Source organism: Arctopsyche grandis, chromosome 4 (assembly GCF_051622035.1).
Source record: "Arctopsyche grandis isolate Sample6627 chromosome 4, ASM5162203v2, whole genome shotgun sequence".
Lineage (NCBI taxonomy): Eukaryota > Metazoa > Arthropoda > Insecta > Trichoptera > Hydropsychidae > Arctopsyche > Arctopsyche grandis.
Genome location: NC_135358.1, coordinates 24008871 through 24036639, shown reverse-complemented (window position 1 = coordinate 24036639; position 27769 = coordinate 24008871). Strand labels below are relative to the sequence as shown.

General features: G+C 33.6%; 3 protein-coding genes across 3 annotated transcripts in view; 1 reads left to right on the top strand and 2 right to left on the bottom strand.

Moving 5' to 3' along the window:
- LOC143910935 (kelch-like protein 18) overlaps window positions 1–10225 on the bottom strand; it is a 64962-nt gene extending 54737 nt beyond the window's left edge. Inside the window, exon 1 of the mRNA XM_077429584.1 lies at window positions 9885–10225. The gene's annotated coding sequence lies outside the window, so the exon portion shown is untranslated. The remainder of the gene's footprint in view (window positions 1–9884) is intronic.
- Window positions 1–19041, top strand: part of LOC143910924 (thrombospondin type-1 domain-containing protein 7A-like) — an 85224-nt gene extending 66183 nt beyond the window's left edge. Inside the window, exons 2-29 of the mRNA XM_077429558.1 lie at window positions 3897–4049; window positions 7059–7260; window positions 7347–7504; window positions 8497–8667; window positions 9896–10038; window positions 10121–10226; window positions 11376–11584; window positions 11657–11852; window positions 11930–12057; window positions 12134–12261; window positions 12340–12449; window positions 12557–12760; window positions 12830–13007; window positions 13087–13254; window positions 13385–13494; window positions 13579–13717; window positions 13787–13847; window positions 13926–14044; window positions 14123–14267; window positions 14344–14518; window positions 14588–14676; window positions 15040–15188; window positions 15262–15388; window positions 15466–15606; window positions 15684–15829; window positions 15905–16074; window positions 16150–16243; window positions 16457–19041. Of these exons, the coding sequence (XP_077285684.1) occupies window positions 3926–4049; window positions 7059–7260; window positions 7347–7504; window positions 8497–8667; window positions 9896–10038; window positions 10121–10226; window positions 11376–11584; window positions 11657–11852; window positions 11930–12057; window positions 12134–12261; window positions 12340–12449; window positions 12557–12760; window positions 12830–13007; window positions 13087–13254; window positions 13385–13494; window positions 13579–13717; window positions 13787–13847; window positions 13926–14044; window positions 14123–14267; window positions 14344–14518; window positions 14588–14676; window positions 15040–15188; window positions 15262–15388; window positions 15466–15606; window positions 15684–15829; window positions 15905–16074; window positions 16150–16243; window positions 16457–16490 (3924 nt within the window). The 5' untranslated portion in view covers window positions 3897–3925 and the 3' untranslated portion in view covers window positions 16491–19041. The remainder of the gene's footprint in view (window positions 1–3896; window positions 4050–7058; window positions 7261–7346; window positions 7505–8496; window positions 8668–9895; window positions 10039–10120; window positions 10227–11375; window positions 11585–11656; window positions 11853–11929; window positions 12058–12133; window positions 12262–12339; window positions 12450–12556; window positions 12761–12829; window positions 13008–13086; window positions 13255–13384; window positions 13495–13578; window positions 13718–13786; window positions 13848–13925; window positions 14045–14122; window positions 14268–14343; window positions 14519–14587; window positions 14677–15039; window positions 15189–15261; window positions 15389–15465; window positions 15607–15683; window positions 15830–15904; window positions 16075–16149; window positions 16244–16456) is intronic.
- Window positions 16931–23839, bottom strand: synr (BH3-only protein sayonara). The gene is made up of 9 exons (XM_077429581.1): window positions 23335–23839; window positions 21630–21746; window positions 21480–21554; window positions 21295–21375; window positions 21070–21196; window positions 20700–20892; window positions 20429–20620; window positions 19474–19546; window positions 16931–19398 (listed from the first exon to the last, which is right to left on the bottom strand). The coding sequence occupies exons 1-9, from the start codon at window positions 23428–23430 to the stop codon at window positions 19243–19245; spliced, it is 1110 nt and encodes a 369-aa protein (XP_077285707.1). The 5' UTR covers window positions 23431–23839; the 3' UTR covers window positions 16931–19242.
- Window positions 23840–27769: the final 3930 nt, after the last annotated feature.

The following is a 27769-nucleotide window of genomic DNA, read 5'->3' as shown; positions in this document are numbered from 1 at the left end:
TACTAATTTCATAAATATTATGATTGTGAATAAACTGTCAATATATGTAAATATATCATAAACGGAAACACACATCCGGAGTAATTACTAAGCTCAGAGCAGAGCTCCATGCAACCGCTCAGGTCCCCAGGTTGCAGATAGGGGAACGACTCTTGTAGTCAACTGCCATGGCAACATGGTGGTCCTGGACAACGAGCGCTGAGATAAGAGTGGTGATGAGTGAATCCGTCACTCTATAAAATGTCACACAACACTATGACGGTCTCAGGTCAGCGGCGAGTAAGTGCCTCCGCTTAACAAAAGCACAACCCGGCTTTGAAAGGTACCGTACCACCTTTCCCAGAGAAGAAAACTCCATAATAAATCTCTGGCAGTGGGCAGCAGCTCTGTCAGTACCATCCACGGCGGAAGTATATGCAATATACTAAAACGGCAAAAGATGGAAGATTCAAAGCGACGTGGCAGCCACTCAATTGGTTTGAATTCTGCGGAGCAGAAGGTTTGGGGAAAACTACTGTGCTCTCATATCCCTAGTATAACCACCATGAAGAGAAAACCTAAAACCGCGGCCCCGAGTCTCCGGCGTCCCTTCAATGGGACAGGGGTGCTAAGAATCCCCGAACTCAAAAGTGGTGAACATACGAAAATTTGGTACATGGAACGTTAGGACCAAGCAGGTAAAATTGAAAATCTGTAACTGTAACTAGAAATGAAAAAAAATCAAATACAGATGCTCGGCGTAAGCGAAGCTACATAGATGGCCTGGAGTAGGAAAAACGAGGCATTGCAACTTACTATTCGGGATCGCTTGACGGCACTCATAAGAATGGTGTTGCTGTGACTCTGGAAGACAACATAAGTAAAAGTAAGAAGTTTTATTCCGTTATCTGAACGTGTCATGATGATACAATTAGCACGAAAACCTATAAATGTTAACATAATGCAATTGTATGCCCCCACTTTCGATAAGGAAGAAAATGAGATTGAAGAATTTTATCAACAAATCAAAGAATTGATGACATATACGAAAAAACACGGATTTAGAACTGCTTAAAAATCTTACGATCAACGAACAATTTACAAAAGATCTCAATAAAAATTTTAAACAAAAATGTATTGAAGAAAATAGTAATGTAAGCTTAAAGTGGGAAGGTATGAAATTAGCAATGACCCAATCTGGGAAAAAGTTTCTTGAAACAAATAAAATAATCAATAAAAAACAACCTTGGATGACGGATGAAATTATACATTTAATGGAGGAACGTAGAAAACACAAAAATAATAATCCAACACAATATAAAAATATTCACCGCCAAATTCAAAGGAAAATTAAAGAAATCAAAGAAAAATGGATAGAAAATAAATGTGACGAAATTGAAAAATTACAAGAAAAACACGATGAATTTAACGTACATAAAAAATTAAAAGAAGCAACAGGATCATTCAGAAAAAAAGATTTCATACTTCTTAGGAATAAAAATGGAAAAATCATTTTAAATATGGATGAGAAGAAATCAGAATGGACTGAGTACACAAAATCGCTCTTTAAAGACAATAGAGAAACTGGAGGGCATATTGAAGATCCAGAAACGGGACCATATACATATATTAAAATCCGAAGTGGAACATGCTATAAAACTAGCAAAGAGTCGGAAAACTATTGGAACGGATCTGATTCCTGCCGAATTCCTCAAGTTATTGGACGACGATAACATAGAAGATTTCACAAAACTCTTCAATAAAATATATTTATCAGGCGAACTACCTAGCGATTGGTTACGATCCATATTTATACCGTTGCCAAAAAAGAGTAACGCGAGGACGTTTAGCGACTTCAGAATAATTAGCCTAATGAGTCACACATTGAAGACCCTACTACGGATAATACAGGGCAGAATTTACTCACAGTGTGAAGAGGCGATTGGCAGAGAGCAGTTTGGGTTCAGACGAGGCTTGGGTACCCGAGAGGCCCTTTTCTGCATGAAAACACTACTCCACTACTCTGAAGACCAAGATGATCAGCCGCATCGAAGCTTTTGAGATGTGGGTCTACAGGCGTATGCTATAGATTCCGTGGATCAAAAAGATATCAAACGAAGCTGTCCTCGGCATGATGGGGAGAGGCGGGGAACTTGTTTCTATCATCATGCGGAGAAAGATGGAGTACCTCGGACACATGATATGGGGTCCAAAATACGAATTTCTCCGTTTGATAACCATGGGGAAAATAGAAGGAAAAAATGTATTGGCAGGAAAAAGTTTTCTTGGCTTCGAAACATGTGGACCGATATGAGCGCCGAAGACTGTTCCGAGCCACTTAAGACCGTTTCTTATCAGAAATTGCCAATTTTTCTGATTTTCATTTGAAACGGTTCCTGTAAAAATTGGCGTTTCCTTCCTTTCCTTCCCAATTTTCTGTGGCAAACCTTTAGTTATTGTTATATCTTAGGTTTCGCCATATTGCTCACCATAGATGTCTCTGTGGTTGTTTATCGAATATAAATATTCGTATTGTTACATGAAAGTTATTCGTCGTTATTTATCGTATTCATACGATGTTTGTAATATCTGACCATAGATCTCATATATTGTTTAGATTTACATGTATCTATGTAATAATTATGTGTACCAGGAATGCGCATTTGGGGTTTACCTGTTAAGCCTTCCTGGTATATTTGTGTATATATATGTAGCGGTCGAAGATATAGGGAGGATTGCAGGAGAGATAAAGCAAAGGCGATCTTAGTTCAACCTTATACGTTTATTGTACAATATAAGAATATACACACGTGCGCTGCTGCGCACCTAGCCGGTGGCCGTCCGGCTAGCGGCTCTACTGCCAACTGTCAGTTGGCGTCCCACACTTCTGCCAACAGTGTACACTCATGTATACCACTGTTTGCCATTACTCTTCAACATTATACTGACATCAATTCCCACACACATAAAATCCCACATATATATGTAAAAATATGTATGTAAAAATAAAAGAAGAAGAAGTCTTTTTAGACATCCAACAGGCGTTTGACAAGGTTTGGCATGAAGGATTGTGAAATATAAGCTCAAGAAAAACCTACCGCACACGTTTTATGCTATCATCAATTCGTACTTGGAAAATATAATTTTCCAAGTAAAGCACCAGGAAGACTACTCTAAACTTCACGAGATCAAAGCCGGAGTACCACAGGGATCTGTATTGGGACTAGTACTATATACATTATATACGGCAGACCTCAAAGATATACTGACAGCTACTTTTGCAGGTGACACAGCCCTACTAGCCAGCAGCAAAAATGCAGAAGAAGCCTTTAAAATCCTTCAATGTCAGTTGGATAAATGCGTACAATGGCTAAGGAAGTGGAGAGTGAAAGTCAGCACTAGTAAATCGGTCCATGTAACTTTTACATTGGGAAAAGTGAACTTCCCACCCGACATTATGGAAAACATAATGCTTCCGCATAGAGACTCTGTTAAGTATCTGGGAATACACTTTGATAGACGCCTTGTCTGGAAAACTCACATCAAGAAAAAACGCGATGAAGTTAATCTAAGAACTAAAAATATGTATTGGCTAATAGGTCGAAACTCTGCTTTATCATATAGCTAGTTTTATATAAAGTACATACATATCTGCTGTATATATAATAGAATTCTGTTTGTTCAACTGTGGAACTTTTTCAGATTTACAAAAAAATTACATTTTTTTCGATAATACATTCATACTTACAAAGGTTTTATTTCATTTTTCGACGAAACTGTACAATTTAAATCCAACTTATTCAAGAAAAATATATTTTACTTTGATTTGAAATATAAAATTTGTAAAACTGCACATCTTAACACTCATCATTCGAATGTAAAAAATAAATTTCATAAATAAATCGTTTTTGTTACAGAGTATCATCCACTGAGAACAATCAGCAAGATGGTCGTCTCTGAGAAGTCGACGAGCATAACAATGGCGCTAGTGGCGGCCATGTTGTTAGTGGCTAGAGCCGAAGTGGGGGCGCAGGCCGAGGGACAGAGGCTCCCCCGTCGAGCAGCAACAGGTGCGTTCCAAATATATACCATTGTAGCGACTTAAAATGTCACACTGGCCCACTTTAAGCCCACACAATGGTCACAAACAAAAACACCATAACTCTGCAACCACCCCATTGAACCACCGCGCGTGTCCGGTTTTGTTTACGAAAATAGACCCTCATCAGCGATGGTGGAGGAGATGTTTACGTCCGTTGTTATCGTTATTGTCGTTCCGTTTTGTCGACAATTATGGGGGGTGGAGTGCGCAACAATGGTTTAAATATAAATACTTAAATGTGAAACGTTCGACCTCGACACACAAATAGAACATACATATATTGGGTTTTTTTTGTCTTGCAGTAAATATGGTAATTTGGGGTTTTTCCATTTTTTTTCTTTGACGATTTGAAATTATTGGTTAGATATTCTTGAAGATAGTGATCCATTTAAACATGCGTGTTCTACCGATAGGTATACGTTCATATATGCGTATATTTTTACTAACTTACTTATTAGTACATATGTATTTAAAATAAGTAAATATAAAACATCATCATCATTATTCACAACCATTCGCCATCCACTGCAGGGTGAAGGCATCTCCAACATGCTTCCATTCGTCTCCGTTTTGAGCAACTCTCATCCATCTCATTCCACGCATTTTTCTGATTTCATCCACCCATCTCCCATGTGAACTTGCACCCTTTAACATTCTCTCGGGTACCATTTGAACACTTATTTTGTACATATTTCTTCTAGATACATGACCCACCCATTGCCATTTCAATCTATTCACTCTCTCCACTATATTACTATCCTTGTCATACTTGTCATCCTCGCATTCCATATTATATTCCTCCACTTCTTTGAGGCATTGGACTTTATGTAGCATTCTGTCGTTCAATGCAGATGTTTTGCACCCATACATCATCACTGGCAAGACACGTTGATCAAAGATCTTTTTCTTCAGGCACAGAGGCATTAATATAAAATATATCTTTTTTTATTATACGTTGTTTCTTATTCTTGATTAATTTCTTAAAAAATTCCAACTTCAATGGATTGCGCTATTTTATGAACACTTTATTTTTTATACACACATACATGTATTAATTACAATATAATATGAAATGATTTTTAGTTTCAACTGTTAATAATTAAATAATTGAAATAGTAATCGAATAATATACATATTTATATATGTACATAGAAAACATTGATTTTAGTATTAGTACAATATAACCATACATACATACATTTAGGTACATATGTAGCTATATAAATTAATTGATAAATTGATAAATACCTACTATATTGATAAATACCTACATAAATTGATAAATACGTTTAGGTACATACCTACATATATGTATATAAAATTTTGCTAAAAGATCAGTTTTTCTTAACGACATCCAATTATTTATAATTAATCATTTTTTGATAAGGTTAAATTTATCAAAAATTATCCATGCAAATATATATATATATATATATATATTTATATATATATATATATATATATATATATATATATATATATATATATATATAAATAAATTTACATATACAAATACAAATGTATATGTATAGTATTTGTTATACATATGTAGTTATCGTTTAAATTTTCCAACAAATGCCAAATGTAGTCAAAGCCCGATCCCTCATCTGCGTAACAACCACCTCGTGGGAAAACACTGACGGAGCTAAAATATAATATAATAATTTATCATCGAAGCCTCGTGCAAGTTATTAATTGCCATGGCAAATATTGTTGAGGCCTAAAGACTGGGTCTCTACGAAAGTCTAAAGCTCGCCGTAACGAAGTTGAGTCAGCCGCGGTCCTAATTGGCTCTCTCGCGCTTAACCTTTTGCCGCCCCGGACCACTTTACACAAAACGCCCGGGGTGGCGGACGATCCCTCGTCTACACGCCCATTCCCCCCCCCCCCCCCAGTTGAACCCCTTTTAACCCCCTCGGCACCCAAACGGAAACGAGCGTTTTCTACGAGCTCTACAGGAAATTGTCTCCTTAAATCTATCCCCTTTTTGCATGCCCAATAGCATAATACATCTGCGGAATTCCGCTGCGTAAATTTTCATGAATAAAATATTTCACTATTACAATATTACTGATGATAAATTTGATTTAGATGATTTAAATGCCGTTCCCATTTACTTTGCGTGTACTTTTACACAATGAGATTAAATATTCATGGGGGGGGTTTATCCGTTGTGCAATCAGTACTTTCGGCTGAGGCAGCGAAATCAAACTTGAGAAACTGCAAAACGAAGTCTTGGAGTGGAACTTATTAATTGATTCATTTACAAAAACCGGATTCCAATTCAGAAATTTTGTAAATAACTGTCAAATTCGCAGTAAACGAATTCGTGGCTTGCAGCTCTTTGAATATGTATAAACGCATTACAATTTGTACTATTACTTTTTCAGAATTATTCTAACTATAGTTCATCACATTACAATTAACCGCATAAAAACTGTCACAGTTACAATTTTATGAATTAAAAACGGTCAAAATCAAAATTAATTGAATTAAAACTCAGAATTTCATATCGACCACTTATAACTTGTCCAAATTCCTAACATTTGTTTTTAAAACGTAAATAAAATCGTAATCAGTGATCGATTTTGAGATGGAAATTAAAAATATACATATTGCTCAAAGAATTTACCTACATACTTATGTATACAACATAGTTCGGTGGTCAACGTATGTATAACGCTTTCAGCTGAGTCATCATGGGTTCATTCCTTGGCTCGGTATTGCTGGCCATACCTTGGATATATGACTCCAGATCGATCGTTTCTTATCAAAGTTTTCCAATTTATTTTATTTCAATGAAATGTTTCCAACAAATTGGCAACCTTTCCTATCTCTAGCAAAAATATTTATGGCATCTTGAATTTTCTGATAGATAAAATGCTGTAAAATGTTGGGTAATTGTTTTATATGTTTTATCTTCCTCAACAATGGTTTTTCTTGAAAGTACAAAGTGTCTCGATTGATTTTATTCCAGAAAATACCATTGAACGCACTGGACAAGGATATATGCTATACTTGGGTGCCTGGAGTGGGTGCAAACCGACCAGCAACGTTCTATCAAACGAAGCATTGGAAGAACCACAACCGGCCGGAGGACTGACATTTGAACCACACGTCGGAGTCCAGACCAGAGATGTCAAGTGCCAAGACGCTTACGAGACAGTAGTAGAAATGAGGTTAGGAAAACACTCGCACAACCCTTGAAACCACTTAATAGAGCAAACTAACGATTCTCAATAATAAATAGAAACATTAATTTCAGCCGTTGTTTACCGAAGGGCAGCAGAGTTCCCAGCACACGTCGAGCTTGCCTGCTGTCAGAGGATTGCGTGATGAGTGAGTGGTCGGCTTGGGTCAATGAGGAAACTGCCCAGGAGCCAACCCTAATCAGGACTCGGTCCGTCATCTCGTTACCGCAAGGTAGGCACTATATTAGGTAGACGTAGAGGTAGATACGTGGGCACTTGTCTAATTCGGGATTTTCTTGGGTCAAGTGGCCACTCACGCACGAAAGTACCTTAGTCGTCGCTAACCGGCTAATAAAGGAAATGTGCTCGACGCAAGTATAAATTATCGCTACTCGTAAAAAAGGTACGTGGGACTGCGAATATATATATATGTACATATACTATAATATATAATATAATGGTTTTCGGTTATTTTAATACTTATGTATATAATTGATAATGTTAATATTTTGATTCACATTGCTACTATGTTTTTTAATAAAATTTCTATACATATTATTTTGAAACCTTCAATTTTATAATAATCCGTATATAATTAAAATTACTTCATTTGATAGAAAATTTGAGTTTTCTGTAATATTTTTTAATTTTTTTTTATTTTAAATTGCAATGATCAAAACATTTATGGGTTACATAATTGTATAGCAAAAGTACGCGAGTCAAAAAAGGTTGGGAGCCGCTGCTCTAGAAAATTGTAGCATGCCATCGAAAAGTACTCATATTATATTATATAAAACAACAATTCAACTGGCTCATAACCAGAGTGGAAAAAATTGAAAATCATTCGAAATCACCAAGTACCCAAGCGTATTTATACCAACATACATATGTACATACTTATATTATACATATATGTAGGTATATGCAAGCACTATCTCAGATTAAACAGCTTGCACAACAACCAGAGTCTATCACAGTGGGGCCAGAGGGACCGTTTGTCCTCGACCTCATTCATAAGAGAATTTTCTTTTGAGAAGAGGAAAACTTTTACGGTCAAGAAAATTTTTATGGAAAATTTCTGTATGAAATCTTGCCACCACACACCTATTTGACAAACTCTTTAACTGCCAATGCCACTTTCACACTAACAGCGGAACTTTTTCTTATTTTCCTCATTCTTCGTATTATTTACGGCTGACGTTTATTACTTTATATTTTCACCAGGCACTGGAACCCTATGCGCTAGCACGCGAGAAAGTAAATCTACGGGGAGTGGTGCCCCAGCCACTCCTGCCGAGCTTTTCCGGTGGGCCCCCGGATCTTGGGGACCATGTCATCTACCGGAAGATCCACCTCCGCTTATGCTGCCGGTCCCCATTGCGCTCCCATCACAAAGTAAGTCCGACCACTAGTGTCAAACCTAAGTAAATAAATATAAGTAAATTTCCGGGAGAGGTAAAAAATATGCTAGTGAATTAAAAATGCGATATAATAATGCATTCACTTAACAATAAGCTAGTCATGTAGTACGGATTTGGTAAATATCTGTATGTATGTATTATATAAATGCAAGTTAAATAGCTTAATGGAGAATCTGTTTCGTGAATATTTACACATTACCTATCCTCAATAACCATTTCAATACAGGTTACAGATAAATTGAAAGTAAATTTGATCACAAAGTCCCATCAAGTATCTTCCGAAAATAATCATGTTTTGAGGGATATTCAGGTAGTTATATGTAGTATTCATAATACTATCCAATTTAAAAATTTATAATCTATAATTGTCCCCCTCACCCCACCGTATACAAAAAATATGTGCACGTTTTTATTATTTTTCCATTAAATAACCATTAATATTGTAAGGAATTATAACTGTTTTCAGAATGTAGAAATCTTGTGTACAAGGAAAATAAAAAAAATTATATACATAATATCGGATGTTCATGCGCCGCAGGCGGTGTGTTTTTTTCTGAAACATGTAAAATCTACAAATTTTCCAAAACGATAGTCCCGGTTTTCTTTTAATTGCAAAAATTATGTGCAACTGAAAATTTTGATTTCTTTAATTTTCATTTCTTCTTTTGTTAAGTAATATATTTTTTACCAGAACGTACATTTCTTTAAAAGAAGGAAATGAGACAAGATAAAAAATTAAATACAATATAAATATTGTATTTTACAGTTATTTAAAAATAATTATAAAACAGAGCGATTTTGTAAGACAGGATTCTCCCCTTCCGGCCAAAACGGGACGTATGGTAATCCTATATATAACGTTAAAACAGATTTCACAAAACCTTTGTATGAATATTTATAAAAATGATTTTATAATTACGATATAATTTGAGGATTTTTTGATAGATGACACCTATTATCACTTATCGAGTATCTCAAAAGATGATAGTATCAACATGATTGTTTTTATTCATTCCATAATGCGATCGTCAGTAAATTGCTTCAAATAAACAATGTTTATAAAAATGGAAGATATTTAGTTTGGGCTAGTCACATATGTAAGTAATTTTTCGGTTGAGTAACATCTGCTGCTATTCTGTAGTTATGTTCCGCAAATTCCTTGTAAATAAATTATATGTTAAAATCATATACGTTGGTTTCAGGTGTTGGAGGAAGTGCGGCCGGACGTTGCGGTGGGGGAACCCAGAGACGTGCAGCATCTTGTGTCAGCCGCTTGACAGGGGCGCCCGTTGCGGATCGTCTCTGCGAAACCCTGCCGCCCCCTGTCACCGTGCAGCGTTGTGAGGTGGGTTATTTTCGTATCTGGGTGAAACTATTTTTTGTGGGTTTATTTACTCCTTCTTGAGAAAAATATGTCGTGTTGTCAGGTGCCGTGTCCCAGGGATTGTGTGGTGGGCGAGTGGAGTCTTTGGGGACCCTGCGAGCCCCTTAGCGGCTGTCCCATGTCACCAGTTGAGCAGCTGACTACGAATGGTAGGTGTTCTTGACAACTTAATATTTGTGTCGTGTTATGAAGGTTCAATTTTTCACCTCAATGCCGTGAAGATAACGTTTCAAGTAATCTTGTCAAATGTGTTTTTAGGCCAGAGGATATATCATATTATGCATACTCATATAGTTGAAATCATTTAATACGAAAGATTGAAACGTAAATATTTTTCTCGACCCAAAAGAATCTCATATTAATAAAATTATATAAAAAACATTTCTACGAATTTCTGTTTTCGAAGAATGCCCTACATCTACAACTGCATCACCATTTTATAAATTATAAATTTTTTTTTGAATAATTACGTACATATGTATCGCCTTTAAGAATTTAAAAATTTATTAATTATAAAATTAATATAATAATATTTTCTGAAAAATATTATTTATTATTAAAATTATTATTATATTGTTTTGTAATGATAGAACGATCAGTGCACGCCACCCAATCAGCGTGCGGCACTCATCGTCCACTCAGAGAACCCGACTCATTGACCAATAAAACCGCGCAAATACCTCTATGTGCTCAGCGCCTAATATGTATAAATATGGGCGCTCTCGAACTGTGATTCATTCGGAACCTGGCTACCACCAGAAGAGCAGCATTAAATAACTGGAACTTACATAATTGTTTTCTTATACCTCGACTTGACTCCCCTTACCTTTGAATACTCTTCAATATTATTAAAAATACTATTATATTTTTATATAAAATATTATTATATTATTAAAAATATTATTATATTTAAAAATAATACAATACAATATTATCTGCTATGAAACATCTTAAAATAAATTTAATGAAGCCAATTTAATATAATATCTCAAATACAAGAAATTTTACGAACTCATATAAAGCACTTCTCGATTACATGGAAATGAAAAAATCAAAAAGCACAAATGAAATATAAATATCGTAATTAAAAAAAAAAATTAGTTGTTTCTTAGTAGTTGTTCAAATCATTAACTGTTTAAGGTCTTTATAAAATTATCAGTAAATGTGTTTTTCAGTAAGGTAGAATGGTTTTATGGTACTCAAAATGGAATTTAACTTACTCAAATCAGTACTTAATCAACAGAAACAGATAGATCAACGGATCAATCTGAATTTAACCGAAGCACCCTCGTTTACAGGATATCGGAAAAGAACTAGACGCATATTAGTCGCAGCTTCGGAAGATGGAGCTACATGTGGAGCATTAGTTGAAGTTCAAGGATGTTCCAGACCTGCTTGCGCTCGTTGGTTTACCGGAACTTGGATAGCCTGTCAACCGTTAGAGCCAAGAGCTCCTTGTGGACCAGGACGGAGAACCAGACTTGTCACATGTGTAGACCTGCAACAAGTGAGATTTTAAAATTAATATTTAAATAAATGAAAAAAAACGTAAATTATTTTATTCACGAAATAATTTTAGAACGAAGTAGGGGAAGAACAGTGCGCTAGAGCAGGGCTACGTCCAATAAATAACGAACCGTGTCAACGCGCTTGTCCACACGATTGCGTTGTGTCTGGTTGGTCGTCTTGGAGTGCTTGCACCAGGAGTTGCGCTACCAGACATCATAGACCTTCGCGATCAAGGAACCGAACCGTTATTGCTCCACCAGGATCTGGTAATTGTGATGAAATATGCAAAGTTAGATATACATATATACATAGTTCTGGGTTTAATTTAATATTTATTAATCAGGTGGTCATCCCTGTCCAACATCGGAACAGTTGATTCAAACTGAAGCTTGCAATATCCATTCATGTTCTGGTTATTCTTGGTTGTCCCTGCCGTGGCAACCATGCGCTGCTCCACCCATTGCTCCTGAAGTAAATTTTATAGTAGTTTCATAACAAATCTAATGGCTTACTATTGGAAGCTTAAATGAAAAATGATTATTTTCAGGGAGACGTAACGGAAAAGATAGATATAGACGCAATTACAAGTGAAAATAGTACTGAAACTCCAGTTTACATGCAGTACAGAGAGGTGTGGTGTGTGGAAAATAATGATAGACTCGTCAAAGATGCTCAGTGAGTTGAAATACAATTAGCAAATAATATTGGCCATCTAAATTGACGATTTAATATTTATTTATTTATTTTAAATAGTTGCATACCTATCAAAAGACCTGAAACGAGCAGAATATGTACACCCATAATGTCACAGGATTGCCAGCTTTCTGAATGGTCTACTTGGTCTTCTTGTCCTACAAATCTAGGTAAATAACCCATATCTTTATATTGAAAGATTAAATCGATTTTTAAATAAATAAAATTTTAATTTTATAATTTTACATGTTTAACTCTGTTTTTATCACGATTCAAGGTGAAGGTGCAAGCCAGTGGCGTTCAAGGGAAATAATAAGTGGAGCAATAGGAAGTGGCGGCCCATGTGGAGCACTCAAAGAAAGACGAGCTTGTCCTCCAGCACCAAATACTTCTACAGGACCTAGATGGTCTCATGGAGCATGGTCATCGTGTCAATTACCGCCTGGTGTCATCTGCGGAGAAGGAGGTCTTATGACAAGGGGTTGGTGTTTTCAAATTTTCTCAATTATTTTTTCCATAGACCCTTTTTTCGAAACTTTTAATCTTTTAGGTGTATGGTGCTCTTTGCATCATCATAAAGTTCCACCATCAGTGTGTATGGAACAACAAGAGGCTGATTTACCTGCTTCTAGCTTAAGATGCACAGTTGATTGTAGTACTGGTTGCCAATTTAGTGATTGGTCTCCTTGGTCCAAGTGTGAAAATGAATGTTCTGGAGACAGCACCAGGTACTTTAAAGTCTTGGTATTTATCATACATTCGTTTCCTGTTTATGTTTCGACTATTTTTATTTTTATTTTTATGTAGGTCTAGAAAACTTTTGGGAAATTCAGCTTGCGCTAATACAGTGGTATTTGAAGGACATTCGTGTCCTTGTGAGAGTGTCAATGCTCAACTTGTTGGCGTATGGTCTTCTTGTATCGTTTTGGAACCTGAAGTGACTCAATCGCCTGATAACTGGGACGTTCCTACTGGGTAAGTTTATATGAGAAGTACTCTATGAAATTAACTATTATTCTCAAAAAAGAAAAAAGCCAATACGATTTTAATTTTTTTGTTTTTTCACAACATATAATATATAATCAATTTTTAAAATACCTGATAGAGAGAGAAAGGAATGTGGAGCAGGAGCTCGTTATCGTCGACTATCATGCCAAAACTCTTCAGGATATCGCTTAGAACCTCAAGCGTGCAGAGCTCATACTGAAGCTTTAGGTTTGATATTTATTTAAAGTTTGTGTATTGAAATGAAACGAAAATAATGAAGCTTAACCTACTTACAATACGATTTTTATACAGAAGAAGAAACTGCATTGCGAGGACTTGTACGAGAACCTTGCTGGTTAGCTTGTCCCGTAGATTGTCGTATGAGCCGATGGAGTGCTTGGGGTCCTTGTGTAGGAGCTCCATGTGGAATTGGACTACAGACTCGTACAAGGTATTTATAATGTCTTCTTTAATTTGAAATCATAACTACAAACGATTTATATGATTTTATTGTATCCAGAAACATATTGGTGAATGCTTCTGCTGGAGGCCGACCCTGTGGAATTACAGCTCAGACTAAAGTATGAGTTTTTGATACTGTTGTAGGCCAAATAATTGTTACTATAGATTAAAGTATTAAATAATAATTTTGTTACTAGGTATGCTCCAGATCTTGCGAACAGTTCACTTGGTTAGCTGGAGGTTGGAGCGATTGTCATCTCGTACCTCGTTATCGAAATCGTGGATGCGGCTCAGGAGATCAATACAGAACAGTCAGGTGATTGAAGTTTTGTCTTGAATTATGTGTATTAATTTTGTTTTTTTTGTTTTTTTATTTCATTTTTATTATCTTCAGGTGTGTGGAAGTTGCTACTGGAGGTGTAGTAGCCGATGCATTGTGTGACCCGTTACTTAAACCAGCTGATTTCAATGCTTGTCATTTGCCTTGTCCCGGAGAATGTGTCGTTAGCCAATGGAGTGAATGGAGTCAATGCTCACAGGTTAGTTTCAATTGGTTTTATTTATTTTTTTGTTTATAAATTTAAAAGATATACTGATATCTATGATATTTTACAGCGTTGCGATTCGCACGAGCAGCGTGATCGCACACGTGCCTTATTACGAGGTGCAGCACGTGCTCAAGCTGCTCAAAGATGTCCTCCTTTATTGCAAGCTCAACCATGCATACTCAACAGGACATGTTTCAGGCACATATGGAAAATCGCTCCATGGGGAGACTGCTTGCCTTTAGGTTTTGCTCATATTTATGTGAATGCTATGACGTTAAAATATTTTACTGAAAATTTATATTTTATTATAGGAGGATCTCCATGCGGAGAAGGAATGCAACAAAGGGAAATTTATTGCGAAAGGAGTGATGGTCGACAAGTTCCAACATCAATGTGTGATGTAAGTTTTCTACATTGTAGGCAAAATATTATATGAAATGTGATTAAAATAAGGTAGATGTATTTATGTATGTAGGTATATTATTACTACTAATAAAAAACTTGTAAAAAAAGGTAAACAATGTACATAGTAATGTTTACAGTCTTTATTACAATGTTCTTCTCACTCTTATTTATTTATTTATTTTAATGTTCTCATCTCTTTTGAAAATTACAAATAAATATTCCTTCCTTCTTATTGCCTACTTAATCAGGGCCCGGTTTTATTGATTTTATTTTTTACAAAATACAAAATTGTTCCAACAATTTAAATTTTGTATTTTACAGTAAACAACAAAATTAAATGCATAATTGTTTTCAATAGCCTACAACACGACCAGTAGAGCCTACAGACAAATTCTGCTATGTGGATTGTCCAATAGATTGCGAAGTTTCAGAATGGTCTATTTGGAGCTTTTCACAATGTAAATGCGGAGCCCATCCTACAGACGAAAATTATATTACCAGAAGCAGGTATGTATTACAAATTTGAAAATTATAATACATATTATAATCATTGACACATTAAAAACGATTATATATTTAGGAATATAATCACACCAGCGTCCTCGACAGGAAGACCATGTCCAACAGAAATACTTCAGCAAGTTTCATGCCCCCTAACTCCTTGCTATGCATTGAAAAAGTCCCACTTCCCTCGCTGCAAATTGGATGTGAGTATCACATAAGCTTTTATAATATAAATTTAGTGAGAATTTTGAATTAATATATGTATGTGATCATTTTTCAGGGTGAACTTATTGCTGGAGCTGCTTGTGGTTTCGGAACTAGTCGTAGAAACGTCAGTTGTGCTAGACAACCAGACGGTGCTGAAGTACCTCTAATACATTGTGCCAATCAAATAGCAGTACTGAAACATGCTCCAGCTGAAGTAATTAAACAATGAAGTTTAAAATAGCATGATGCAATATTTAAGAATTAAGACTTAATTTTATACAATGTTACTAGGTGTCGTGCTTCGTAGATTGCTATGATGATTGTCGTCATTCGCCATGGAGTCATTGGTCTTCCTGTGACACTGAAGGTGTTCGATATCGAAAGAGGGTTTCTTTTAAACCTCCGGGTCCTCCGTGTCCTCAGGGACCAGTATTCAAGTAAGATTAAATCATAAATCAAAGTGTTGTGTTAGTTTTTAGATTTTATTATAAAATTATGTTGGTATTTTTCAGATATGAAGTGTTCGAATATGCCAATTGTAATGTAACTGAATCGGAATTAAACAGAGATATGTCAGAATGGAGTGCTTATGACGAGCCCACTCCGTCTCAGGATCAGGACCAAGATGATTATTACATCCACAATGATGATCAACCTGAAAAAACTTATCTTCTTTTCACAGGTTTATTTTTTAACTATCTTATCCATCATGGTGATTTTATTTAAATTGATTATAAAAAAAAAAAAATATTTTCAGGGAAAAGAATGACAGATGAACATACTGCTCTTGCTATTGGGATTGCATCAGCATCGCTAGTCATCATGTTGATGGTTCTATATTTAACTGTACGGTAAGAAAACTCCGATAATATCTAATTTTGAATATCCATTAAGATCATCTGATTACATCATATTCTATATGTGCTATGAATATAAATTACTAGTCTAACTTAACTTTCACTGTGGAAAAGTATACTCAAAAAAATATATACATACATATATGTATATACCTAATTTTATATTTCATTATTATTAATAGTCTCAACATTTTTTTGTACTTTCAGATGTCACAAACAACGTACAATACACAAAGTATAATTTTTATGTGTGGAAAAAGCCCGTGAGGAATTATCCTGATTGTGAATATATTTGATAAATATGGCACAACTGAATCTCTCCTATCCCAAGCCAGCCATATCGTAAAATAATGTAAAACACAAAAGTTCTATTTACAATAATATTTTTACAGCAACTACCGTAATTTAAAACAAAATTAATATTTTTGGGTAAAGTCTTATCCAAACGAACGCTATTATTTAAACATACATATGTATTTCTGTATGAAAACAAATTCAAAGTGTGAAAAGAAGCCTTTACTTAAAAAAAAGGCAAAAACTGAACTGGGTAGTGAAACGAAAGAATTCTCAAGTGTTTTAAGCCGCATATAAAATGAGAGTTGTGGTAATTAAATAAAAATCTGAGTGATGAGGGGATGAAAGTAAAGGCAAATCGATCCTAACATACATAAATACAAACATCGTTATAATATCTCCGTAACAATTTTATTGTAGGTGTTCATGTAAAAAAAATATTCATTATAAAGTGTGTTTAATAATTTTGAATAAATATATGTGTAGTTTTTTCACATATCAGTATAAAATATAAGCTACCACATATCATATAAGTTGCTGATTTTTTAAATTGTGTTTCGATTGATACTTTATTACTTGAATTTTGTATTGGTTTATTACCAAATTTCTCAATATTCTGAAATTCGTTATATTTCATTTTTCAATGTTATATTATATATATTTGGACCACACACACACATATAAAATGTTAAAATAAATGGATATGATAAGCTTTATACTAGCAGACCTCCTCAAAATTGGAATTATTCAATTAATTCTATACTATTATATATTACATGTACTTAAATCGAGTCTAATTGACTTGCCTCGAGGGCTTTACTATTTTAAAATATATAATTTTTACTAAATTATCGCGTAAATATATACTGAGGATTTCGTGAATTTTCTACTTGCTTAAAAATGCTTGTAAATAGATACCTACATGTTTAAATAAAATAATAAGAAAATATTACAAAAATGTTATTGTAGCAATTAAAAATATGAATTTGATTAGAAATACAATTATGTTTTCTTTTTTGTACATTTTTGGTAATTTTTCGCATGAATCTTGTAAATATATACGTAAAATATTCGTACTTAAATATGAGGTTCATATGAATAAGAAAATATAGGACTTTACATATTACAATATGCACATATGTACTATCAGTGGTGTGCCGTGAAAATCTCCTTGTTTTTGTTACTCAGCCTTATTTACGTGTATGCGAGTAATATATTAAAGGACTATGTTACGTCATACCGTGTCTCCTTGTATCCTACTCGCGCACACGTAAGTAAGACTGTGCGACAAAAAACAGAGAGATTTTCACGCCACGCCACTGGTATGTATGTATGATTTGTTTCAAATTTGATCATCGCCCCTTATACTGACATCAAAAAGCTCTATAGGTTCTTGTTTCTTGAATTTTCACATATAAGTTTAAATATTATTTAAAAAATTGACTCAATAAGATCGATAAAAAATTAATATTTTTGATTGCTGCGAATGTTTGTAGACTCTTAATGTAAGCCCTTAATGAACCTAAGGTTGTAACTTTTTAAAAGGTACAGAATGACAATATTATCTTGAAAATATCTAGTATTGCTGTGTTATATATTTGATTATGGAAAAATAATGGAAAGTATTTTAACACTATACATATCTATATTTATATACGTATGAATTTTTCTTATTTATTGTTGTCTTTAAAAAAAATATGTGTTTGGTGTTATTTGTGAAGAATGAATCATTTGTTGATCTTTGAATATAAATTAATTGTTATTTATCACTTTTTTAAGTTTTTGCGAAATTAAATAAAACTATTATTACTTAAAACCTCCGAATTGAAGGATTTAACAGTATGATGCGTTAATGATTTTATTTCATCACAACTTTTTTAAAAGTTGTCATTTAAGTTATTTTTTATTGATATTTAGCTAGTTAAGTGTTGTGAAATAATGTAGAGTAAATAATATTCATATTACATATGTATATGTAACAATCTTACATTTGATTATTCAGCAACATTATGTATTATTTTTCGATCTTGATTCATAAAAATATGATCTTAGTTGCAGTCAGAATAAATGTGGTAGCACACGTTCAGTTTCAATTAATATACATAATACATATATACATGTATATTCACATGTATGTTAAATTGTTATTTACAAATTGAACGTCCCAAAAATTTATCAACTTTTTCATATATTTGTATGTATAGCTCATTTTATTATTAAGTAATAAAAAAAAACAATACAATGTACTGAATAAACATAATCAAAATGCGTCCCATATATATTCGTAATTATAAGTGATTTTTTTAGGATATGTCATGTCTGTGTCCGAGGAATTATTTTTCTCCATGAAAATATTATTCTAAGTGTTTTGTATATCGAACGAGAGCACAGTAATAATTTGTAGCCAAAAACATTACATCTCAAATGTCTATGTGAGTTATCATTATTATATACAATAATATATTTGTGCTTTTTCTTAAATAAATGTTACATTTCGTACGACACAGTTTTTATTAAATATCTTACAAATTTAATCCCGTATGAAAAAAAATATTCTGCAAAACTATATCACTTGAATCTTAACTACATTATCATCACACATAATATGTGATAGTGTATTGTAGCTATTATTCATACTTATATACAATATGTATACATATATTATAAACACACAACGTCTTCTATATAAAAATAACAAATTAACTTTTCAATAAAGCTTGTGGAAATTTGTAGAGCACGTCTGAAAAACCCTTTTCATCTATAAGATTAACTCTTATTCCCCGCAAATTGCTCGCTAATTGGTTTACATTCGTATCAATCTCATCAAGATCCTTGTCTAAACTTGTTTTTAATATCTAAAACAAAATTAACACTTGCATTACATTATATCAATTGAGATTGATTACTTTAAATTATCATACAACAATAACCTCTGTAATCCACGATGCTAGTTGTAAAGTTCGTTCGCTGAATCCAGAAAACACACGACTAGCATGTTTGTATCTGAAAAAGTGATCGAAATGAACTATTGTAACTTTCGTAGTGTTACCAGACGTAGGGATTTTCTGGGACATGTCCTCTCTTAAGGGTGTCTGGGGACGAAATTTTAGTGTTTGTCTGGTAATTTTGCAAAAATTGAAAACGATATTGCTAGGAATATCAACAGTATGAAAGTAATCCTTGTAACTACTATGTATTATTTTGGTCATAAATAGCCTGACAATACTTTTGGCCCTTTTTAACGAGAAACCCTTATTTTTTGGGTTTTTTGTGTATCGGCCATCTAATTTTGAAAACATGACAAGATTTTCGAAAAAATCATGCGTAAATATGTCGCGATTTACCAAAATTAACAGAAAACCTACATACATACATGCCAGTGCCGGCCTTACACCCGATGGCGCCCTCGGGCAATTTTTTCTAAACACCCTTAGAAAGAACTTTCGCCTTTGTTGCTCTAATCTAAAATTTTGAATGGCTTTTGGCGCTCTAATTTTAAATTTTAAAGCGTCTTTGGCGCCTCGTTCGGCGCCCTAACTTATTTGGTGCCCTCGGGCGCTGCCCGACCTAGGCCTCCCCTAAAACCGGCACTGATACATACATATGTAAATACATATAAAAGCCAAAGTGTAGCTAACTGATAAACGAATGTTTACCAGTAGAAAGGTCATGACATCGATAAATTCATTCGTTTTTTTTAAATCCAGATCGACTGTCTCCTTCTAGCGTCAATTTATATATCTTAATTTTTGTGACAGATTCAATATATTTTTCGTAAAATTGTCCTACATTTTCAACATTGATTCCGAAAAATATGATAATTCTATCTTATCCTAAATATGATAATTCTATCTTTAATTAAAATATTGATTATAATATCAATACCTTTCATCGGTATACATGTCAGTGAACATATAATCAAGTGTTAATGCCAAGGCCTGTAACTGTCTGGCGGTACAATGAGGAAAAGAAACATCAGGCAGGGCAGCTTGCGCAGTACGAATCTCTCTAGCACCTTTTACTAGAGAATCTCTAGTGTCAATACCCAAACGCACCCGTTCTGCCACATCAGTTTTTCTAGAAAAAAATCAACATAGTCAAGAAATCTAGCAGCTAGTCTATATCAAATATCCAGTTATTTAAATATATTACTTACTTTGTCTGTGATATAAGTTGCCAGGATAGTACAGCAGCAGATGATAACGAATTTGCTTTGACAGCAGCAGCAGCAGCAGCTCTCCACGCGCGTGCTCCTGCTGCTAATGTGTCTCTGAGAGCTCTAGCTCTCGATAATTCAGCTTCCAAATTCCTCTCTGCTGTACTTCCATATTGAGCACCCAAAACTTTTTCTAAGTAGATGTAAAAGAAACAAAAAAAGCTTTATGAGCATGTGGTTTGGATGAAGTTTTGTGGATCAAAATGGGATGATGAAAGGCTAACAAGTAAATGTTTGATCATTATTCAGTATTTCATCTGGATTCAGTCATTAGAATCATTCGATTTTAATGCATATATAAAATACTCACCTAATAGTAAATCTTGCTCTTTATACAGAAATTGCAATCTGGAAATTTCATCTTCTAGTTTTGCTTTAGTATCTTTAATTTCATTGAACTTTACTTCCGTCAGTGATTTGTTTAGTTTACGCATAGCCTAATTATAATAAAAAGAAACACTAGTTTTTATATTCATTTTTATGAATTATAAACTTAAAAAAAATAAATTGAAACTTAGATATAAGATAATTTTACCTGACGATTAATATTAGCCACAAACTCTTCATGTTCTGCTACAAATTGTGGATTGCGCGAAAGTTTCAAATCTATTATCACCTTAAGTTTGTCAAAATATAAAATTCACATAAGAATTCCAAATACTATAATGTGCATGAAACAAAAAATACCATATATGTATCTTATAAGTAAAAATATCGTACTTGCATAATGGCATCATCGCTAGTTTCTTCAACACTATTGGGAAGTAATCCTATTTCTTCACTTCCTCTTATATCCTGAAATATTTTATTGGAATAAAATTTTTTTATTTTGATTAAAAATATTATTAATTACATACATAGAAAAACAACCTCTTGGTAGTTTTGCATCAATGGCAAAAGTCCTGCAAGTTTGGCCGCCGGAGAATCCCTTTCTATTTCAGTTATCGATGCATCCAAACGCGTGAAAGCTTGTACAATTGTTTCGTTCTAGTAATAAATACACAATAAAATTTAATCAAATAAGTAGATAGTAATAATTTACGAAATATTAGTTCTTGCTATGTTTTAATTCGGGTGTCGACAACCTTTTATTGGCTGCGGGTCAAAATCAACCAAAACCTGACTATTAAGATATTTCTGGTCAGTGGGTATTTTCATTTGAAAACTGTATTTTTCGTGAATAATAAGATAAATTTTATTAAGAGACAAAAATTCTTCCATTCCTCGTACATTTTCAAAATTGTGTACAATTTCCTTGGAGTCGTGCGTTGAGATTATTATATGTACATATGTGGTGGTTCATTATGTCTGTTAAGAACGACATTCTTAAGAAGCCTATACAAATCATTGTTTATCATTGAGTTCGAGATCATTCTTATCGACTTCATTAAGGAATATTTGTATGTCATCAAAGCACTTTAAAAATCAATTAAGAACTTTGCTTCAAGTAAACTATCATATTTCAGCATGTAACAGCAAATCTTCATATTTAAAGTCAATTTCTTCCAAAAAAAGCTTTGAAGTGCCTATGTGTTAGTGCAGATCGTTTTTTTTACGATCTTAAAAACCTTTTTCATTAAATCCTCAATGTAATGAAAAAGCCTTTATAAATAAACATTCTTCATCGAATGCCCTTTACGTCACTAAAATAACATTTAATTTTTGACCTGACGCATATTCTTAAATAAAACTCGTGTAGCATATAAATATGTAAAAAAAACATGAACACACATTATTAAGAGTTAAAAAGTTATTGAAATTCAACTCTGTCTAATTTTTCGAAAACTAGAAAACAGCACTGATTAAAATTAACCATCTACCCTTTCAAGAATTGATAGTATTGATTTATTTAAAAAAAAGTTCATATTTAGAGCTTGATGGCTTTGTCAATAAAAAGTTTCGATCGTAAATTTACAAAATTGCTCGTTTCCTTTTTTCAATTCGTAATGTAATGACTTTTCAAATATGTACTTACACGAAATGTACGTTCAAAAGCTCATTTATGAATAAAAAATTGATCCTCATTACTTTTTACTTTATTTGACTAATGATCTAGTATATGTATATAATGGCTCATTCGTATGTAGATCATTAGTCAAGTATTTTAATTGGCATGGTGTATGTTCTCGTAATTATTAATTAATATTTAATTATCTACGTATTTTTAATTGACATGGTGTATTTACTCGTAATTATTAATTAATATTTAATTATCTACCATATAAAAAATGCACTGTAACTAAAAGTTTGCAAAGCAATGAAGAAACTAATCGATAAATCGACTAATGTAAGCTTTGAACTTTCCATTCATTAAGCGTCGTTTTTGCATGCATACATACATATATACATAGATACATATATATGTATGTATAATAGTGATATTTATGAAGATTTTATCATAAGGAAGCCTTTTCAATTTAACGATAATATATCAATCAAATTCAATGTCAAGGTCATACATTAAATTTACACCAGAACGTTAATCATATAAAAATTTGGAATGCAAAAAAAATATTTTTGTTCATAGTCAAAAATTCGATATGTTTTTAAATATTATATATTAAAATACACTCACATAAAATCTACCAGCTTTAGAGTTTTCTTGAAGAACTACAGGAGACTGTGCTGTGTCACTAGGGACACAACCCATGGTATTCTTGCTCATCACCATTATTCCCTAAAGATATAATAGTCCTATCTCACCGAATCTTAAAAGTCCTTTATCACTAGAGGTAGGATAGTCACAGTGCTATTCATTGTTCGGCAAACCTTTAACAATGCATTTACAACCTTTGAACAATACACGGCCCCCTCAGGCTCCGGTGACTATTTATCACACACCTTCTTCAAAACAAGAGCTCAATAACATGTCAAATTACTTTATGCTTACGTGACCAATAAACACGTGTAATTCGAACGTGGAAAAGCACTTAACTGATGTAAAGGAATACTGAATAGAATCATCAACAAACATAATTGATAATCGATAGATAGACAAGTGAAATATGAACCGTGTTCTATACAGGTAAATGCGTTTGTGTTCACTCTATCAACACACAACCAGTACTTGCCGAAGCATGATAGAAAATTATGTACTACATATGTATATATATATATATATATATATATACATATATATTTATGTACTTGTGTATGTATGTACATACATATGTAGCTAATGCATGATCGTTATCAAACATTTATGGATATCGCTTGGTTATTTACAGTAATTCTAAACATTTTTTTTAACTTCAAATCGTATTAAAAATAATAAAAGGCTACCTGAGGTTAATGAGGCCCAGCGTTTAATGAGGCCCACTTTTAAAAAAGTCACATTAACTGTGAATTTTGACAGTTTGTTTGTTCAAAAGATACATTTAAAATTCTAAAATTAATGCTACTTGAAATTTGTATTTTAAAATATTTATTGACAAATGTGAATCGAATTATTTATCGTGAGATTCAGAGCTGTCGAGTCAATTAAAAAACAGAGCTCCGATTTTTAAAATGTAATTTTTTCCATTTTTTTCGTAGTGGGTTATTTTTTAATATCTCTAGAGTACTAATACAGAGTCCCACATGAAAAGGGAGCTGATGCTAAACATTAACTTTAAATTAAACTTTTTTTCATTCAATATTTTGTATTTTTTTATTTACATAAATAAAACTTATAAAAACGTACGCATTTGGCGTATTGGATTGCCTCTCCTCAATTTGACCTAAACATGAGAAAGAGACAAGGATAGAAACACTATGTCTCGGATCTGCATACATTGGGTATTGGTGAGTTTTTGAGCATACATATATACATACATACATACATACGTACATACACGTTTTCTACTACAGTAAACTTGAAAAAATTAGCGTTTGCTGTTCTTTCCCTTTTTGATTCTACATATTCATGCGAACAATCTTTTTCGAGCATGAACCTTATCGAGAGTAAATTCAGAAGTCTTCTTATTGATGAGCAGAGATTGGCGGACAAGTTTATTTTGCCCACAAAAAATGGTTCACTATTATCGATTAGAATTGTCAACCTTTTTTTTGCTCTCTTGCTTTGTAGGCCAATAGTAATCGACGATAGTGAACCATTTTATTGTGGGCAAATGAAACTTGTCCGCCAACATCTGTTGATGAGAACCTGGAATCGTGCCTAAAATTAAAAAACCCTGTGTATTAAAAAAAAGTTTTTTAAAAACATACCTCTTGTATAATTTGTATATAAAATTATTATTTTGAATAAAATCACCAATATTTTTTTTTTACTACCGCCATCTATGTATACAATTAATGACTACCAACTGTCACCGAGATTAAAAATCTTCAGACCTGAAATGCTTCTTATACGATATTTTATCTCTATCGTAATGGCGGAGGCTCCATTTACTTATATTGATGACCAAAATGAGCAATATAGCAAAGTATGAAAACGATCGGATAAGAGGCAAACTTTTTCCTGAATTGTAATCGTAAGTGAAACGTAAAGGAGGTATGTAATAAAAAAACATTCAAACTTGACTTACCCAAACTTTCCAAAGATATGTAAGGCCATTGTTCACACTAAGTGTTTGTTAGTCATTGTCATGATTTAATTTTATGGATACCTTACTTATAATTTAATTTTTATCAACAAATAAGATTATTATTAAGTATGATATCAAGTTTGATTCAGTGTACCTATAGTTTAATTAAGACTTAAAACTTTAATTAAAGTTTATTAAGTTAATAAACAGTGTACCTACATATATACATAGTTTAAGTTTTAAAAAATTGGCTCTCGAAATCTCAATCGTTGCACTGTTGATATTTGGCTATGTTGAATTATTAGAATTTACCGACCACTGTACTACACAGTTGAATTAAAAAAATATATAGTACTTGTTTAGTAGTGAGGCTAGTGCTTCACGATCAAAAACCAATTATTACGTTTCACTGTGACATACCTTTCGACCAGAGAAATTTTATACTAATAGAAGTGGCTTTAGGCGTCATATTTTTGTCAAGTGACGATTGTCCACAGACAATCTTAAATAATTTTAGCATCAGTCGTATTTGATGCTTGGTTCTCGACGTATGTTACACAATGCATCCAAAAACACACTATAAACAACATAGGATACATTTTTATAAGTAAATTGATCCGATTGTATTCCGTGCGCTCTAGCGTATTTATAGAGACGTACCGCGTAATATTGACAACAATTATTTATTCGTAAGGGCCCTTCTATTATTATTATATTTCTCTGGTTTCGACTATATATACATATATATATCTCAGATGTTAAAATCAGTATTCGTGCGTGTTTCTGAAATTTATATAAACATATGTATGTACATACGTCTCAATACGTTCAAAGCCGCACCACAACGTCGATATGTGCGAATTTTGCAAATCACACGGCGGCCGAATTTCTCGAGGTGGCCGTCCACGAACCAAAAAAATCCTCGAGTCCCCTTTCATTATTACTAGATGTGAAACAAAAATCTAAAAGGCGAACAATGGTAAAAATAACACTTTTTTCTACATGTTATCACGGCCGCCTTTTGTATTTTGTGCTGAGAAACGATTTTCGAATGCAACCTATACAAAAATGGTGTGACCGTGAACAAGGAAAGTGACCGTGTTTGGTGCAATAAATTTTGCTTACGACGTAAAATTCTTAGAATTAGTTCGAAGCTTATGAATAGTCACCGGAGCCTGAGGGGGCCGTGTATTGTTCAAAGGTTGTAAATACATTATTAAAGGTTTGCCGAACAATGGATAGCACTGTGACTATCCTACCTCTACTTATGAACGCCACTCAGATGACGTTTTGTTGCCGAAAACGCACGTGTTGAGCACCCCTGCCATACAAATATAATATCAACGAAGAAATTACTCACTAATTTCTCCGAAAAGTATCACTCTTATGAAATTTTGGTAATTTGATTATTAGTCACATTGCGATCGCCCAAAAGACAATTTTTGACATGAAAATCACGAATACGGAATATTTGGCACTCGAGTTCTCGTTAGTATGATAGACTTTTCGGCTGCCAGATTTTCCGTTATAGAGATTTTAGTGACTTTTGGGCGAGCGCTTTGTTACCAATAATCACCGAACCAAAATTTTATTACGTCAGTTCTCTTCGGTTTTTCCTCGAGAGTTGTCGAAAGATCCTTTAAAGATTTTTATAAAATTATAACTCGGTGTTTTTATAATATTAACGAATTCTTATTTTTTAACATTAAAATTAACAATGTCTCAACGGAAGACCAAACGTTTATCGGGCGTACAACACAAATTAATAAATAAAATCTAAAGTAAAAGAAAATAAAAGATTCGGGACCACTTTTTAAAAATTTATCACAATAAACAATGAGGTCGGTTCGATCGCTTGTGAATCTCCATGTTATTCTATAGTATTCGGAAATAATAATGAAGTGATTGAAATAATGAGTTATCGAAAATGGTGAAAAAAAATTAGAAATGCAGGGAGGAGGCAGCAAAAATATTTTTAACACAGGCGGCTGAGCTCCTCGAAGCGGGCCTGAATACGTTCGTACTTTTCTTACTTATTTAATAAAAATCTCATCCACGAATCTCGAAAAAAACCAACAGATAGTGATAAAAAGCAGCCCCGCTTATAACTTTTTCTCGAGGCCTAGCGGATGCCCCAGCCTGCCCTGTGAACTTATGTCTTATATCTAGCCAAGTTTATCTAGCGAACGAAACTGGAAGAACTCAATTCCTGGGAGACTATTCTTTTAAAACATTTTTGTTCCCACTATGGAGGATGAACGAATGAGACGACTGGCATGCTAATGCACGTGTTTATTATATGACAGCTGAAGACAGAGTGAGTAGTGGCTCTCCGAACCCAGCCGGGTTGGTCCCCACTCGCAGGAAGGCAACCAAACTCGACCATGTCGTATAAGCGAGCCGCCACACCACTATGCCCCGTAAAATAAATTTGAAAATTAGACTTATTGGTTACTACGCCATCTGTTAACAACGCGTCGAAGC